The sequence below is a fragment of the Seriola lalandi genome, unplaced genomic scaffold (genome assembly GCF_002814215.2).
Source record: "Seriola lalandi dorsalis isolate HSWRI2012SDOR001 ecotype SW California unplaced genomic scaffold, Sedor1 jcf7180002054979, whole genome shotgun sequence".
NCBI classification, from domain to species: Eukaryota; Metazoa; Chordata; class Actinopteri; order Carangiformes; family Carangidae; genus Seriola; species Seriola lalandi.
In genome coordinates, this window is record NW_019525529.1 from 259,326 (window position 1) to 274,582 (window position 15,257).

The 15,257-nt window shown below is 39.2% G+C and overlaps 3 protein-coding genes across 4 annotated transcripts in view; all 3 read right to left on the reverse strand.

Moving 5' to 3' along the window:
• Positions 1–3,435, reverse strand: part of LOC147817266 (uncharacterized) — a 4,757-nt gene extending 1,322 nt beyond the window's left edge. The window contains exons 1-2 of the mRNA XM_087171188.1: positions 510–3,435; positions 7–351 (exon numbers count right to left, since the gene is read on the reverse strand). Of these exons, the coding sequence (XP_087027314.1) occupies positions 7–351; positions 510–549 (385 nt within the window). The 5' untranslated portion in view covers positions 550–3,435. The remainder of the gene's footprint in view (positions 1–6; positions 352–509) is intronic.
• A 51-nt stretch (positions 3,436–3,486) lies between these two features.
• On the reverse strand, positions 3,487–8,223 carry LOC111647013 (uncharacterized). 2 transcript variants are annotated; one of them, XM_087171186.1, is made up of 8 exons: positions 8,168–8,223; positions 7,666–8,010; positions 7,269–7,377; positions 4,723–7,046; positions 4,209–4,553; positions 3,977–4,087; positions 3,809–3,846; positions 3,487–3,692 (listed from the first exon to the last, which is right to left on the reverse strand). In XM_087171186.1, exons 4-8 carry the CDS (start codon positions 4,760–4,762, stop codon positions 3,570–3,572), a joined length of 657 nt encoding a protein of 218 aa, XP_087027312.1. In that variant the 5' UTR covers positions 4,763–7,046; positions 7,269–7,377; positions 7,666–8,010; positions 8,168–8,223; the 3' UTR covers positions 3,487–3,569. The 2 variants fall into 2 exon arrangements, with proteins under 2 accessions (XP_087027312.1, XP_087027313.1); XM_087171187.1 differs by having other exon boundaries at positions 4,723–7,377.
• Positions 8,224–12,117: 3,894 nt separating this feature from the next.
• On the reverse strand, positions 12,118–14,303 carry LOC147817267 (uncharacterized). The gene is made up of 6 exons (XM_087171215.1): positions 14,294–14,303; positions 13,277–13,618; positions 13,079–13,120; positions 12,878–12,988; positions 12,556–12,590; positions 12,118–12,469 (listed from the first exon to the last, which is right to left on the reverse strand). Exons 1-6 carry the CDS (start codon positions 14,301–14,303, stop codon positions 12,365–12,367), a joined length of 645 nt encoding a protein of 214 aa, XP_087027341.1. The 3' UTR covers positions 12,118–12,364.
• Between the last annotated feature and the right edge of the window lie 954 nt (positions 14,304–15,257).

Here is a 15,257-nt window from a genome sequence, read left to right on the forward strand (position 1 = left end):
TCTTACCTTGAACCTTTAAGTACGTTGCACTGACAATTATTGACCAATTGTTCCAGTAAGATCCACAGAAATAGAGTCCAGAGTCGGATGAATCCACTTGTTTGATCTGGAGAAAGAGGGTATTGATGTTGGACGTCATGTTAAACTTTCCATTTTGAAATCCATCACAGAATGTAGCATTGCCATCAGAGCTGAACATGGAGCAGATGCAGGTGGCGTTGGGTCTGTTGTCCAGTCTGAACCAGAATATGTGACTGGTAGAACTGGTGAAGTTGGTACACATCAGTGTGACTTCTTCACCAGACTGGACCTCCACAGTGTGAAACTCAGAGACGGAGACAGAGATCCAGCCTGAAACAAACAGAAAGTATTGTATTCACAAAGCTGTAATTCAACAGGAACCAAGTTAATCATGTTATTAATAAACAGTTTCTAAGTTTGTGTTCCATCAGATTACTGAAGTAACGGTTAGCAATGGTTGTAAAGAGAAAAAGTAAAGTAGTGCTTACTGCAGGTGAAGAGTAAAGCTGTTACCAAGTTAAAGGTCATTGTTGTGTGTACAGTAGGACTGCAGCACTTCAGAGTAGGTGACTGTGAACTTGAACTGTTCTCCAGTGAGAGTGGTGTCGGCGTAAAGAGGCGGGCTGTTCTTCTCTTGATCTGGTCGCTCAGAAGGACAATAGAAATGCTTAGAAGCAAAGATTCAGTCTGAATCAAACAGGAACTAAACAAACATGTCAGTTTTGCAATTAAGAAACAGTTTTTGTTGTTTCAGTGCAGTTGCTGTTTTGAAGACATGTTAGAAATTGTTCTACAGTCGTATTGGTCCGACAAACCTACAGAATAAAGGTTAGGTCCATGATAAAATGTAGAGTAAGACTGCAGTACTGAACTGTTCTCTAGTCAGAGTGGTCAAAGTGTAACAAGATAGGTGTCTTTTGACAACTGCCTCACTCAGGCTAACAACTTAAATACTTTCAGACAAAAGTGCATCAGAGCCACAAAGAGAATGAGACTAAGTTAACCCTGTAAATGATTTTTTTAATCTTCCAGCCTGAATGTTAAAAAAGTCTAACTTTGTTTGATGTTCCCTGCCTCATAACTCTTTTCTTTAATACCTCATACTTTAACAAAATGGCGACACATCACTAAATACTGCTGCCAGCAATAGATTTGGTCGTTGACACGTAAGTGATAATACGCAACGATTTGTCATGAAATAAGCATCAGAGCATGTTATTGTGCTGTATGTTCATTTGCCACAAGAAAAAGAGAGATTTCTGCTTCATGTCAGACTTTATTCAGAGGCGACAGGTTCATGATTTACACCTCGGCTGTGCTCAGACCACACTGTGCTGTGATGTGTGCGTCACAAAATACCCTTCACTTCCTGCAGATGGCAGTGTGTGTGAAATGCAGCAGCGTTTATTTTCTTCTCACCTGCGGTAACCTGTGGTCTCACCACATCTTGTTAAACTGTCATCTTTAAAATATATACTGAACACGCATTACTCGTATATAAATAATACATTATACAATTGTACATTACAACCATAAATAAAATATCAGCCTAGACAATACAATTTCAATACAGAGATCAAATTAAAGTTGGAGTCACCTACATTTGCTCTGGTTTTTGTTCTTTATAAGCTAAATGGCAGAAACCTCCATCCATTTTCTACCGCTTATCCTCTAGTAGGGTTGCGGGGGGGCTGGAGCCTATCCCAGCATCTTTTCGGGCGAGAGGCGGGGTACACCCTGGACAGGTCGCCAGTCCATCGCAGGGCAAACACATAGAGACAGACAACCATTCACACTCACAGCCACACCTATGGTCAATTTAGAGTATCCAATTAGCCTAGTCCCCATTTGCATGTCTTTGGACTGTGGGAGGAAGCCGGAGTACCCGGAGAGAACCCACACTGGCACGGGGAGAACATGCAAACTCCACACAGAAAGATCCCACGGCCGAGCCGGGACTCAAACCCGGAACCTTCTTGCTGTGCGGCGACAGCGCTAACCACTGCACTACCGTGCAGCCTATGGCAGAAACATTTGTTAGTTAATTGATCATTGTCTTTAGTATACTAGGAGTTTTGCAAGCAAGTTTTTCAAGCACAACTTTAAAATTTCCCGGGACTTTATGTATGTATGTAAAACTACTCTCTGTTATGATTAAAGTTCCTCTTCAGACACGTTTTAGACTATGTTAAAATATATGCTGTGATTAATATTTTGTTTAACATGATTTTCCCAGATAAAGAATGCCCCGCCCACCATGGCTGCTTGCACTAGGTTGACAGGTGAAAGAGGTTCATTATGTTAAGTAACTGTCATTGAACTCAACCCTTTCCCACAACAACAGCAACAGAATCAAGCTTTTACAATATTGCGTTTCCACCTGACCTTTGACGGTTATAATGGCTGCTCAGTCTGACGAGCCTCTTGCCGTGTTACCTTCTTGAAGACTTGATTCTGTTGATTCTGTTCGGAAAGATGCAGCTGTTTGGGAATCACCAAATGAAATGGAAGAGGCCCGAGTACGTTGTCTACAAGCAAATGGGAGACTCTTTCTAATTTAAGGATCTTAAAAAGTTCTGTCAATGATCGTCACTGCCACTAGATGGCGCACCAGGCCACCAGCATCTCGTACCAAAACTAACGCTTTGTCGGCCACACCTACAGTAAAGTGTTACGTAGCAAGTTGGATGTCGAGTAGTAGCCCCAGATTGTGCCAAGAGAAACTTTTTTTTTGGGGGGGAAGTCATATTTGAAAACTAATTTTCCAAAGTGATTATTCCCAGGGATGAACCACATCCTTAAATATTTGTACAAATAGTAGTTGGAGACTTTACTGTCATGCCCTCACTTTAAAGACACTACAAGTAAAAACTCCACTCTACGAGTGCATGTTAGTCAGTCGCTACCTGTTCTGCTTAAAGCTCAACTCTGTCAAAAGGCTCTCAAGTGAGTTTGTAACAATATTTAAAGTGACAATAGAATGTTTTATTGTTTTGTCTGTTTTTTTTCTTTGCTTCAGCGTATAATTATGAAGTAAATGTTGATCGCACAATGTAAGGCTATAGAATAATGACATCATCAGCGTATAGACTAGTTCCCTATAAGACCCACTTTCACTGTGAAATTCTGTCGGCTTCATTTACTGCACAAAAGAAGAGCGTCTGTCATTGTGCAACCAATACGGAAAGAGAAGATAGCGCTTTTGTTTTCTCAAGGTTAGAAGACCTTCATCGTCATGATGAAGCCTAACAGAGCTCATGATTTCCACCTCAGCCGTGGTCAGACCACACTCTGCTGTCTCTTCCTGTCAAACTAGCTAAGTGTGGCTCGTTCACTCCTTCACTGCTGCAGACCTCCATCTAACTCTCAGTGTCAGAGAGTCTGAACAGACACCAGTGTCTTTACTGGCTCGGAACAATCGTATTCTTTTGCCCTCAGATACTGATGGATAATGAGATTTCACAATTTGCATGAACATACAATCTTTATTACAACATTTTTTTTGACAGTGACGGTAACTGAGCAGCTGTTCCAGAGGTTTCCTGAGTCTATCTGGTGGCAGTGTACTCAACAGTACGCTCCAGCTGTCTCTCTGATACAGACCCTCTGCTCTTTCTGGCTCTCTTATGGAAACCCAGCGCTGCATAGGTCACATCAGCAGAGCTTGGATTCTGTAAATGACAATATATAGTCACTAATGTCACACAGCTGAGTATTTGAGAAAATATAAGACCAGCCAACATGTAAACTAGACTTTGATCTTAATCTAAGGTTACATTGTGATTACCTGGCTGTGTTGTGGATTGTGTCCCTCTTCCTTTAAATCTGAATGACAGAAACGACACATCTGGTCAGTGCATTGATCAAAAATATCGCTCTTCCTACTTTCTTGGTAAACAGGAAGTTTTGTATTTGTAAAGTCGTGCACTTGCACCATAAAAAACACATACTTCACCTGTGTGAAGTTTCCTGATTTTGAGACCCAGAACAATGACGATGATAATGAGGAAAATAACCAGAGCACTCAGGATCGCACTCGTCAGAGTTGCTAGTTCAACAGACTCTTCTACAAGAAAGATGAATACATTTAACTTTTTGTATCATACACTGCCTGAGATCAGCGAGTACAGAAGGCACATATCTGTTTCTTTCCAACCAAAAAATAGACAAAGCATCAACAATCTTACCTTGAACCTTTAAGTACGTTGCACTGACAATTATTGACCTATTGTTCCAGTAAGATCCACAGAAATAGAGTCCAGAGTCGGATGAATCCACTTGTTTGATCTGGAGAAAGAGGGTAGTGATGTTGGACGTCATGTTAAACTTTCCATTTTGAAATCCATCACAGAACGTAACATTGCCATCAGAGCTGAACATGGAGGAGATGCAGGTGGTGTTGGGTCTGTTGTCCAGTCTGAACCAGAATATGTGACTGGTAGAACTGGTGAAGTTGGTGCACATCAGTGTGACTTCTTCACCAGACTGGACCTCCACAGTGTGAAACTCAGAGACGGAGACAGAGATCCAGCCTGAAACAAACAAAAAGTATTTTATTCACAAACCTTTAATTCAACAGGAATCAAACAATGCATGTAAATCATGTTATTAATGAACAGTTTCTAAGTTTTAGTTCTGGCAGATTACTGAAGGAAAAGTTAACAATGGTTTTATAAAGAAAAAATACATAATTGTACTTACTGCAGGTAAAGAGTAAAGCTGTTACCAAGTTGAAGTTCATCGTTGCGTGTACAGTAGGACTGCACTACTTCAGAGTAGGTGACTGTGAACTTGAACTGTTCTCCAGTGAGAGTGGTGTCGGCGTAAAGAGGCGGGCTGTTCTTCTGTTGATCTGGTCGCTCAGAAGGACAATAGAAATGCTTAGAAACAAAGATTCAGTCTGAATCAGTTTTGCAATTAACAAACATTTTTTGTTGTTTCAGTGCCGTTGCTATTTTGGAGAAATTTGTTAGAAATTGTTCTACAGCCGTATTGGTCCGACAAACTTACAGAATAAAGGTTAGGTCCATGATAAAATGTAGAGTAAGACTGCAGTGCTGAACTGTTCTCTAGTCAGAGTGGTCAAAGTGTAACAAGATAGGTGTGTCTTTTGAGAACTGCCTCGCTCAGGCTAACAACTTAAATACTTTCAGACAAAAGTGCATCAGAGCCACAAAGAGAATGAGACTAAGTTAACCCTGTAAATTATTTTTTTAATCTTCCAGCCTAAATGTTAAAAAAGTCTAACTTTGTTTGATGTTCCCTGCCTCATAACTCTTTTCTTTAATACCTCATACTTTAACAAAATGGCGACACATCACTACATACTGCTGCCAGCGATAGGTTTGGTCGTTGACACGTAAGTGATAATACGCAACGATTTGCCTCGAAATAAGCATCAGAGCATGTTATTGTGCTGTATGTTCATTTGCCACAAGAAAAAGAGAGATTTCTGCTTCATGTCAGACTTTATTCAGAGGCGACAGGTTCATGATTTACACTTCGGCTGTGCTCAGACCACACTGTGCTCTCTCTTCCTGAAGTGATGTGTGCGTCACAAAATACCCTTCACTTCCTGCAGATGGCAGTGTGTGTGAAATGCAGCAGCATTTATTTTCTTCTCACCTGCAGTAACCTGTGGTCTCACCACATCTTGTTAAACTGTCATCTTTAAAATATACACTGAACACGCATTACTCGTATATAAATAATACATTATACAATTGTACATTACAACCATAAATAAAATATCAGCCTAGACAATACAATTTCAATACAGAGATCAAATTAAAGTTGGAGTCACCTACATTTGCTCTGGGTTTTGTTCTTTATAAGCTAAATGGCAGACACATTTGTTAGTTAATTGATCATATTAGGAGTTTTGCATTTTTCAAGCACAACTTTAAAATTCCCCGGGACTTTATGTATGTATGTAAAACTACTCTCTGTTATGATGAAAGTTCCTCTTCAGACAAGTTTTAGACTATGTTAAAATCTCTGCTGTGATTAATATTTTGTTCAACATGATTTTCCCAGATAAAGAATGCCCCGCCCACCACGGCTGCTCGCACTAGGTTGACAGGTGAAAGAGCAGAGAGTATCAAGATGCTTAGAGGGGGAAACATAACTCAGAGTGGACATTAATCCTCAGGCAGCACTCATCTTACATTATCTAATTCATGACATGACAAGTGTTTTTATACTAATAATACTGATCTTTGTGTTCTTCTGGTGCATGGGCCCATAACAGATGATGGATGAAGTGTGTGTACCTTCTGTGTACCTTTTGAGATGACCAAAATATAGTCTTAAAGCTGATTCATGGAGATGTTTTATGCCAAGCAAATGGCTAAATCAGAAATGGCTTCAGTAACTAGTGGTAGATACTCACCACAATATCTGAAATGTCCTTTTTCCTGCACCTTTTCACAAATCTGAAGGCAGATTTTGCCAAGTGAAGGGAAAAATACAGAAGCAAGTCATTGAAAGCATTTTTATAACATTAAGTCTCTGCCATTTGAGTCCCAGCTGTAATGCTGCTCAGCATCACTCTTCTCAAAGCTGCCACTGGTGGCCAGAGGCTGTATTGCAGTAATGCTACTGATTACCTCTGCCAAGAAGGTTGAGGTTTTGTTGGTTTGTTGGTTTGTTTGTCATTAGAATTGCACAAAAAGTACTGAGTCGATTTGCACCAACCTTGTTGGGGGGCTGAGGCATGGGCCAGGGGAGCAACCATAACATTTTGGGCAGATCCTGATCATTTACTTTGAATTAGATTTTTTTTTCTCAGAAGTCTAGTATGTGTTGTTTGACATTGGCCTTGGTGGGGGTCTGAAACTTCTGAATGCCCTTCTACTTAAAACAGTGGTCTTACTTACATATTTTAACATGCCCCAAATAGCAGATTGCCTACGGTAATTTTTCCCCACTTGATTTTTTTTCCGTTTCCCACTCTCTGATGGTCTCTCACTCTTTCTGATCGTGAATTAAGAGTTTCCAGGGTATTTCAGGTCAGAGTCCAGATTCTGTAAGGGATCATTTTAACACAGATGAGCTTACCAGATGCAATAAAATAACTGTTGAAATGACTGAACAAACTTGTACACTAATATACACCAAATCTTAAAAATGGATTCATCCATTATCATCGTGGATATTATTTGTTCAAACTGCTCTTTATTCATCCTGACTGATAGTTGCGATATATGACAGTTCACAGAGGATGGAGGACAGCCCTCAAACCCTACCTGTCTGAAGCCTCATTTTGACGACGAGGCCAGTGCTAAATCTTTGTGAGAACAATAGTGACTCCACTCAGGATCACACTCGCCAGGGTTGTTATTTCACAGGGCTCTTCTACAAGAAAGATGATTCAATTAGACAATCTGCTTTTCTGTTGGACAATGATCAAATAATAAATAACAAAGTTTTAATGCATTATCTGCATATTAAATGTTAATGAGAGGCAGGCAGAACATTTTAGCTATCCTTTCACATTGTCACTTCTGTTATAGATGATGTTGATTACAAGCTCTTTTTACATATTCAGTATTCAATCATAATTTGTTTTTGACCATGTTGAAATGAGATACATATGTTTTCTTTCGTGTAAGCAGGTAAACTGACACTTTACAACATCCTTACCATGAACCTTTAGATATGTTGCGCTGACAATTACTGAGTATTTGTTGATGGAAAATCCACAAAAATACAACCCAGAGTCAGACAAATCTGCATGCTTAACTTTGAGAAAGACAGTGGAGATGTTGGATGTCGCTTCAAATTTGCCATTCTCAAATCCATTGCAGAACAAAGCGGGTGTAAGAGAATTGTACATTGAGGAAATACAGCGGGGCTGGGTTCTGCTGACTTGTCTAAACCAGATTATCTGAGAAGGAGAACTGGTGAAGTTGGAGCACAGGAGTGTTGCTTCTTCACCAAACTGGACCTCCACAGTCTGAAACTCAGAGGCTGAGACAGAGATCCAGTCTGAAACAAACAGCAGAGATTCAGATCTCAGCTGATAATGCAACAAACAGACAACAATTCCCATAAACAACTGTAGTACCAACTAAATTTAGTTTTGGTGGTTATCAATTAGACATACGTTAGTACATTACGAGAGCAATTCAGTGTTAGTACTTACTGAGGCTGGAGAGAAATAAAGCTGTTATTAGAGTTAAGCTCATCTTTGTGTGTGAGGCCATCTTACTGCAGCAGAGCTTAAAATGACTAAGCTTCAGGAAGTAGGTGTCATTATATAGGGAGGTAGTTTTTTTTCTTTTTGTCTTTTTATCTTGTCAATTCAGGACACAAAATGGTTTTTTTTGTGGTCAGGACTATTTTTTTAAATAACTTTTTTGTTCATTATGTCATTGAACTCAACCCTTTCCCACAACAACAGCAACAGAATCAAGCTTTTACAATATTGCGTTTCCACCTGGCCTTTGACAGTTATAATGGCCGCTCAGTCTGACGAGCCTCTTGCCGTGTTACCTTCTTGAAGACTTGATTCTGTTCGGAAAGATGCAGCTGTTTAGGAATGAAAGGGAAGAGACCCGAGTACGTTGTCTACACGCTAATGGGAGACTCTTTCTAATTTAAGGATCTTAAAAAGTTCTGTCAAAGATCGCCACTGCCACTAGATGTCGCACCAGGCCACCAGCATCTCGTACCAAAACTAACGCTTTGTTGGCCACACCTCCAGTAAAGTGTTACGAAGCCCAGTGAAAGCGGTCATTAATCACAGGCCAAGAAGCACAACTAAATAAAGTTATCCTGTGAACACGGGAGCCAACAAAAAAGAGTTTAGCCACACCCAGTAACCCAAACTGCCATAATATGCTCCATGGCAATGCTAGCAGTAAGCCAGTTAGTGATAGCAACATTTGCAGAACAAATTCAAAATAAGGGCAATATATTTTACGTTATCATGCCTTCTGTAGCCGGTCACTAATGAAAACAGTCATGTAACTTTATGTAACCATCAAGTTGCTTACACACAGAGGAGAAGAAAAGCCAGTTCTGAGTCAAGCTGAACCTTTTAGCCGCTCGTAGGGATCTCCTCTTGGAAAAGCCAGACCAGTATTGACTCCATAGCCGGACTGGGGAAGAAATTCAGTCATGGATTTATCCACTGTAACCCTGCTGCATGAATGGCAGGCACTCACAGAGGGCCAGTAAAGACCATGCCGGAGCTGGTGAGCACTTTGATGGCTGACCAGGATTTGAGCTGGTATTCCACATGACCAGTCCATCTGTGCTCCGGTCTTATCTCTTTATTTAAGAGAAGGACTTTTTAGCTGGAAAATGTGGTTTCTTTAGTGGAGGAAACTCTGGAAGGTCACTTTCACCTCAACAATGCAAACTGCCGTGTGCCATCTTGCATGTGGGTGCTCCCTGTGTGTATAAATGTGAGGAGGACCAATGGTTAAACTGGGAGGGACAGAGAGTGTGACTCTTTTCTCTGCTCAGGAAGCCATTACTCCACTATATCTTTATATAGAAACAGTTGTCTGCTGCTGTATTATTGTTTAAAATCTCTTTTGCAGAACTTTCAACAATGTAAGTTATGTTTTGAATGGAGTCCAGTTGGCCCTATATAATTATGTCCCAATTTCTTGCTGGATCACCAGGGAGACAAACATTGCAGAAAGCACATTCAGCAGATGCCATATGCCTGAACAGTCATGTGAAGCATTATAATTATTGCACTTGGCTGTAGCACTATTTCAACTTTGTGCCGTACAAGTTGTAGCCTGCTACTTCTACCCAATGCTGTGGGTGTCTCAGTTTAAAGAGGAAGAGGCTGTATGTAGCATGAACCTGCAAAAGGCTTTTTTTTGTTACTGCAAGCAGGGAGCTCACGTGCAGTGTCAAGGTGAAGAAGGTAGAGAAGACCATGTGAAAAGAGATGGATTCAGTACTAATTCATTCTATCTAATTGCATGTCTCCATATACAATGATAATGTTTTATCAGTTAAAATGAAAGTAGTAGATTCTTTGTGTGAAAGTAGCACAGCTTTTTTGCATGTGGTTTTATAGCAGCAAGCTGAAGGCCAGTCTTGTGGCTGTTATTCTAGCTGAAACACATCGCGTTCTCACCACAGTGGAAAATGACAGTGGGAGGAGGCACAACCCTTGTTGCTTGTGCACATGTGCAGGCAAACACAGCCAGGGCAGAAAGCTAACCCTTTGTGTTTCTCATATACACATTCACCGTGTCAGCATACAGCAGAGACTAATATTCAATTAAAACAGTCAGTATATACAAATAGAGAATTAGTTTATGAGACGTCAGTGTATCTTTTATCCTGTGCCTTACACAAATTCAGTCTTTTGTCACCAGTGCTCAAACCGCACTGTGCTGTCAAAGACGTGACGTTTACCTCACAACTCCTCCCTCCCTGCAGACTCTCCCTGAAGAGGAGGCCCCTCTATTGACAGTGTTACACAGGAAACTAACCCAGTATTCATGGCTTCATATCAGATTGTATAAACCTAGGTTTGACTGTAGATGCCTCTGTTTTTTTTTTTTTTCTACATCAGTTGTCCTCAGACCACACTGGGCTTTTCTATCATATATATCTCACTCCTCCCTCTTTGCAGAAGACTCCCTACAAGTAAATTTGTCATCTGTGTCTTTTTCTGGCTCCTCCTCCATCAAACCCCGAACAATGTTGATCACCACAGAGTGCTGATTTATTCCATTGTTATTGTCTTCACAGGTAGAGAGGCTGATATTATTTAGTCAAGAACAAGAGCTCAGACCACACTGTGCCGTTTCTTCCTGTGGAGAGATGTGTATCCCACCCTGAAGTACAAGTGGTTCTAAAAACCTTTTCACATTAAGGACCCCTAAACTGACACAAATTAGACCAAGGACCCCCATCTGATGACTTTTGCTTTTACACATTTTATTATAGAATGTGTTTGAAACCCATGACCAAAATAGTCATATTCTTTCATTGTGTTACTCTTGATGGAAATTCGCTGTTCTGAGATCAGTTATGATAATCCATTACACTGTGATTATCACCTCAAATTGTATATGTTTGAAAAAGTAGCTCAAACTAAAATATGAAAATGTGATTTGAAATTATAAAAAAATATAATACAACAAAGTCACTTGCAAGTCAAAAAATGCCACTCGGTTGAGTTTATTGCAAAAGTACGTAGTTGTTTACAGGTTGTACACAAAGCAAAGAAATAAAACAGGTGCTTGATGTCAGCTTTGGTTGGGTACACACTAACCGGTTCAGCATGACCATGGTGATTCTTCCTCAGACAGAGATTCAGACGGTTTATCTACAGTGACGTCGTCTCCATGCGAGCACTGAGCAGCACCCACCGGTGGCTTTTGCACATGCACTACTCAAAAGTCAGGTGTGTGGTGTGGACTGCCTGAGGAAGGAATTACCTGATCACGCCTTAAAAGCAGTCAGGACGAAAGAAGAAAGGGGGAAGGGCCAAAGGAGGTTCAATTACTGTAAAAATAAAGAAGCATTCCTTTCCTTTTATGGCCCCAAATTGTTTCAGCAGATACAATAGTTGAATCGCTATGCACACACGTTATGAATGTAGTTAATGTTTCTTTAGCCAGGAAGGAGTGCAGAAAGACGCAGGAGAGGGACTTTCAGCACAGGAAACACAGGCAGCACAAAATCCTGAGGCAGGAGAGATTTGTTACTGATACTCTCATGAAAAGGTTTGTTGTAGACTGACTCACTTTTCTCCTCTTTGTGGTCAACACCTTGAATCACACATTGGGATGGTGGTCTGTGGGTGGGCGGGGTTGTGGCTGTGAGTGATGGATGGTAGTTGCCACCACATTGTTCAGACCTGGTGTTAACATGCGTCCTCAGTAATCCGATCACATGTGGTCAGCTCTACGTTCCTCAGTTCACACCTGGCTTTAAAATGTGTCTCCAGGAGTTTCAACCAAATTTTATTCTTATTCAGACATTCAGCACATTGTTATACACATCCACAAAAACATACTATATTGATGCAGAATGTTCTTCAGTCCAGAGAGATACAGGTGATGCTATTCCACATGTCAGCATTACAGAAGAGAGGCAGACTTCATTCACTGTGTTTTCAGGTTTTAATTTTCAGGCCTCATGATTCCCCCTCTGTGCTCAGACCACACTGTGCTGTCTCTTCCTGTCAAACAAGTCATGTGTTTCTCACTCCCTCCTCCTCTGCTGCAACACCAGCCATATTCTTTTAGACATGAGATGGTCTTCATGGCACCTTCACTGTAAAATGAATACTTCTGGACAAGAGTAATAGTGACCCCTCCCCCTCCACTAGCCTCATCCAAACAGCAGGTTAATGAGTCTATCTGGTGGCAGCGTACACAACATTTGGCTCCAGCTCTCTTCTTCTTCTTGCTGCTGGACCAAAATCCACTGTTGCGTAGTTCAAGTCACCAGAGTCCAGATTCTGTAAATGCAGTGAGTATTTATACTAAGTGATGATGTGACATGTTAAATCATGTGTATTAAAGTCAATGTTTAAACTGGGTTCACCTCTCTCCGTTGTGGGTCTTTTTCTTCATCCTCACCTTAATGAAAGAGATAAGACATCTGGTCAGATGAGTCACGTTCAGTGTAAAATCTTTGAGTAGCACTTTGTGATTCGATGCCTTCATAAGAGTTTAAAGGTCAAAGGTCAATGTTTTCAATTATCTCTACATCTGCTTGATGGTTTGGCACAAATACCTGCAAAACGAATGACTTCTGTACTTCCATCCAGTACTCAGGGGAGATTCAGTTAAATGTCATTTCTCAAATGCTACAAGATGTGAAAAATATTCTCAAATACAAAAGATACAGAAGCGTAAGAAAATACCTTTCTGAAGTTTCCTGATTTTAACAACCAGACCAATGATGACCATTACAAGGAAAACAGTCAGACCGCCCAGGATCAGACTCGTCAGCTCTGGTTTTTCATCAGACGTTTCTAAAACAAAACTCATGAAGTCAGACTATAAACTTTCCATTTGGTGGCTTGAAACCAGGCTAACAATCTGCACAATGAGAGAAATCTTACTCTGAGACTTGCTGTCCACGTCATCATCAGATCGATCACTGCCTTTTAAGGAAATAACGAAAAACGTAACCTTGATCTTATTTTGACAGATCTGCATTATAATCACATTTTGATATTTAAATAGCCACTTTTTTTGCACAGGTATAAAACTGTAAACGTATGTTTGCATTGTTAGAAGATGATTTACAGTAATCTTACCTTGAACATGTAAATCTATTACACTGAAAACCAGACGTCCACTTGTGTAAAATCCACAGAAATACAGTCCAGAGTCTGAGAAATCCACTTGTCTGATTTTGAGAAAGACAGTGGAGATGTTGGAGCTCATTTCAAATTTTCCATTTTCATATCCATCGCAGTATTTAGCCATGGTGCGATGTCCAGTCAGAACAGAGATACAGCTGACCTTGGTTTTGTTGACCAGTCTGAGCCAAAATGTCAGAGGGTCATAATTAAACATTTTGGAGCAGTGCAGTGTGACGTCTCCACCAGACTGGACGTCCACAGTCTGAGACTGAGACACTGAGACAGAGATCCAGCCTGAAACAAACAGCAGACACAACTAGAAAATTCCAGGGAAATTTTGAGTGCCACGGGGGCTACTGCCGGGATGAGTACATGATTTATTTCCAGTGTTCAAAAGTCACCCTGATCATATTCTGGTTTTGAGAAATGTCTTGATATAAAAGACTCTGATATAAAACAATGTCACATCCCTCCATCATGTATTATGTGGCAAATATCTCATATTCTGTCTTGTTTTTTGGTATTTTTATGCCTTAGTATACTATGATGTTTTGTGCCCTACAATATTATGACGTCTTTTGACATTTTTATGCCTTGCTATACTGTGACGTTTTTTGAAATTTTCACTCCGTACTATAAGATGGAGATTTTTGGCATTTTTGTGCCTGACTATACCATGACGTTTTAACCCTTACTGTACTATAATGTTTTTTGACATTTTTGTACCTTAATATACTATGAATATTTTTAGAATTTTTATGCCTTATTATAGTATGACGTTTTTTGAAATTTTATGCCATACTATACTGTGATGTTTTTTGACATTTTCACACCATACAGTATGATGATGTTTTTTCTTAAATTTCATGCCATAGTGGACTATGACATTTTTTGACAATTTTATGCCTTACTATACTATTAAGTTTTTTGAAATTTTTATGCAATACTATACTATGAGGTTTTTTTTACATTTTGACATCATACTATCCGATGAATTTTTTGGGCATTTTTATGATTCACTATATCATGACGTTTTATGCCTTACTATACTAAAACTTTTTTTTGACATTTTTATACCTTAGTATACTATGACGTTTTTTAGCATTTTTATGCCATATTATAGTATGATGTTTTTTGAAATTTTATGCCATACTATACTATGAGGTTTTTTTTACATTTTCACACAATACAGTATGATGACGTTTTTTGAAATTTCATACCATAGTATACTATGACATTTTTTGACATTTCTATGCCTTATTATACTATGACCTTTTTTTAAATTTTATGCCATACTATACTATGATTTTTTTTACATTTTAACACCATATTATACAATGAAGTTTTTTGGCATTTTAATGCCTTAATATACTATGACATTTTATTTCTTAATATACCATAATTCTAATGATATTTTTTTGCCTTGCTATGCTATGGCGTTTTATACCTGACCATACTATGATGTTATTTGACATTTTTATATCTTAGTATGATATGACGTTTCTTTACATTTTCATGCCAGACTATATGATGAGGTTTTTATGAAATATTATGCCATCCTATACTATGAGGTTTCTGAAATTTTCACGCGATAGTATACGATGAAGTTTTTTGGCATTTTTATGCCTTACTATACTATGACGTTTTGCATAAAATTTCAAAAAACGTCATAGTATAGTATGGCATAAAATTTAAAAAAATGTCATAGTACATTAAGGCATAAAAATGGCAAAAAAAATCATAGTATAGTCAGGCACAAAACGTCACAGTATAGTAAGGAATAAAAATGCCAAAAAAATACATATTATAGTAGAGCATAAAATTTCAAAAAACGTCATAGTATAGTATTGCATAAAATTTCAAAAAACGTCATAGTATAATATGGCATAAAATTTCAAAAAACGTCATAGTATAATAAGGCATAAAAATGGCA

Coding starts and splice junctions, on each gene's coding strand:
- LOC111647013 (XM_087171186.1), bottom strand. CDS start 4,762: ATGAACTTCAACTTGGTAACAGCTTTACTCTTTACCTGCA. Junction 3,847..3,976: donor AATCAGGAAACTTCACACAG/GTGAAGTATGTG, acceptor TCTGTCATTCAG/ATTTAAAGGAAGAGGGACAC. Junction 3,693..3,808: donor ACAATCCACAACACAGCCAG/GTAATCACAATG, acceptor TGTCATTTACAG/AATCCAAGCTCTGCTGATGT.
- LOC147817267 (XM_087171215.1), bottom strand. Junction 12,989..13,078: donor CGTGGACAGCAAGTCTCAGA/GTAAGATTTCTC, acceptor GTTTTGTTTTAG/AAACGTCTGATGAAAAACCA. Junction 12,591..12,877: donor AATCAGGAAACTTCAGAAAG/GTATTTTCTTAC, acceptor TCTTTCATTAAG/GTGAGGATGAAGAAAAAGAC.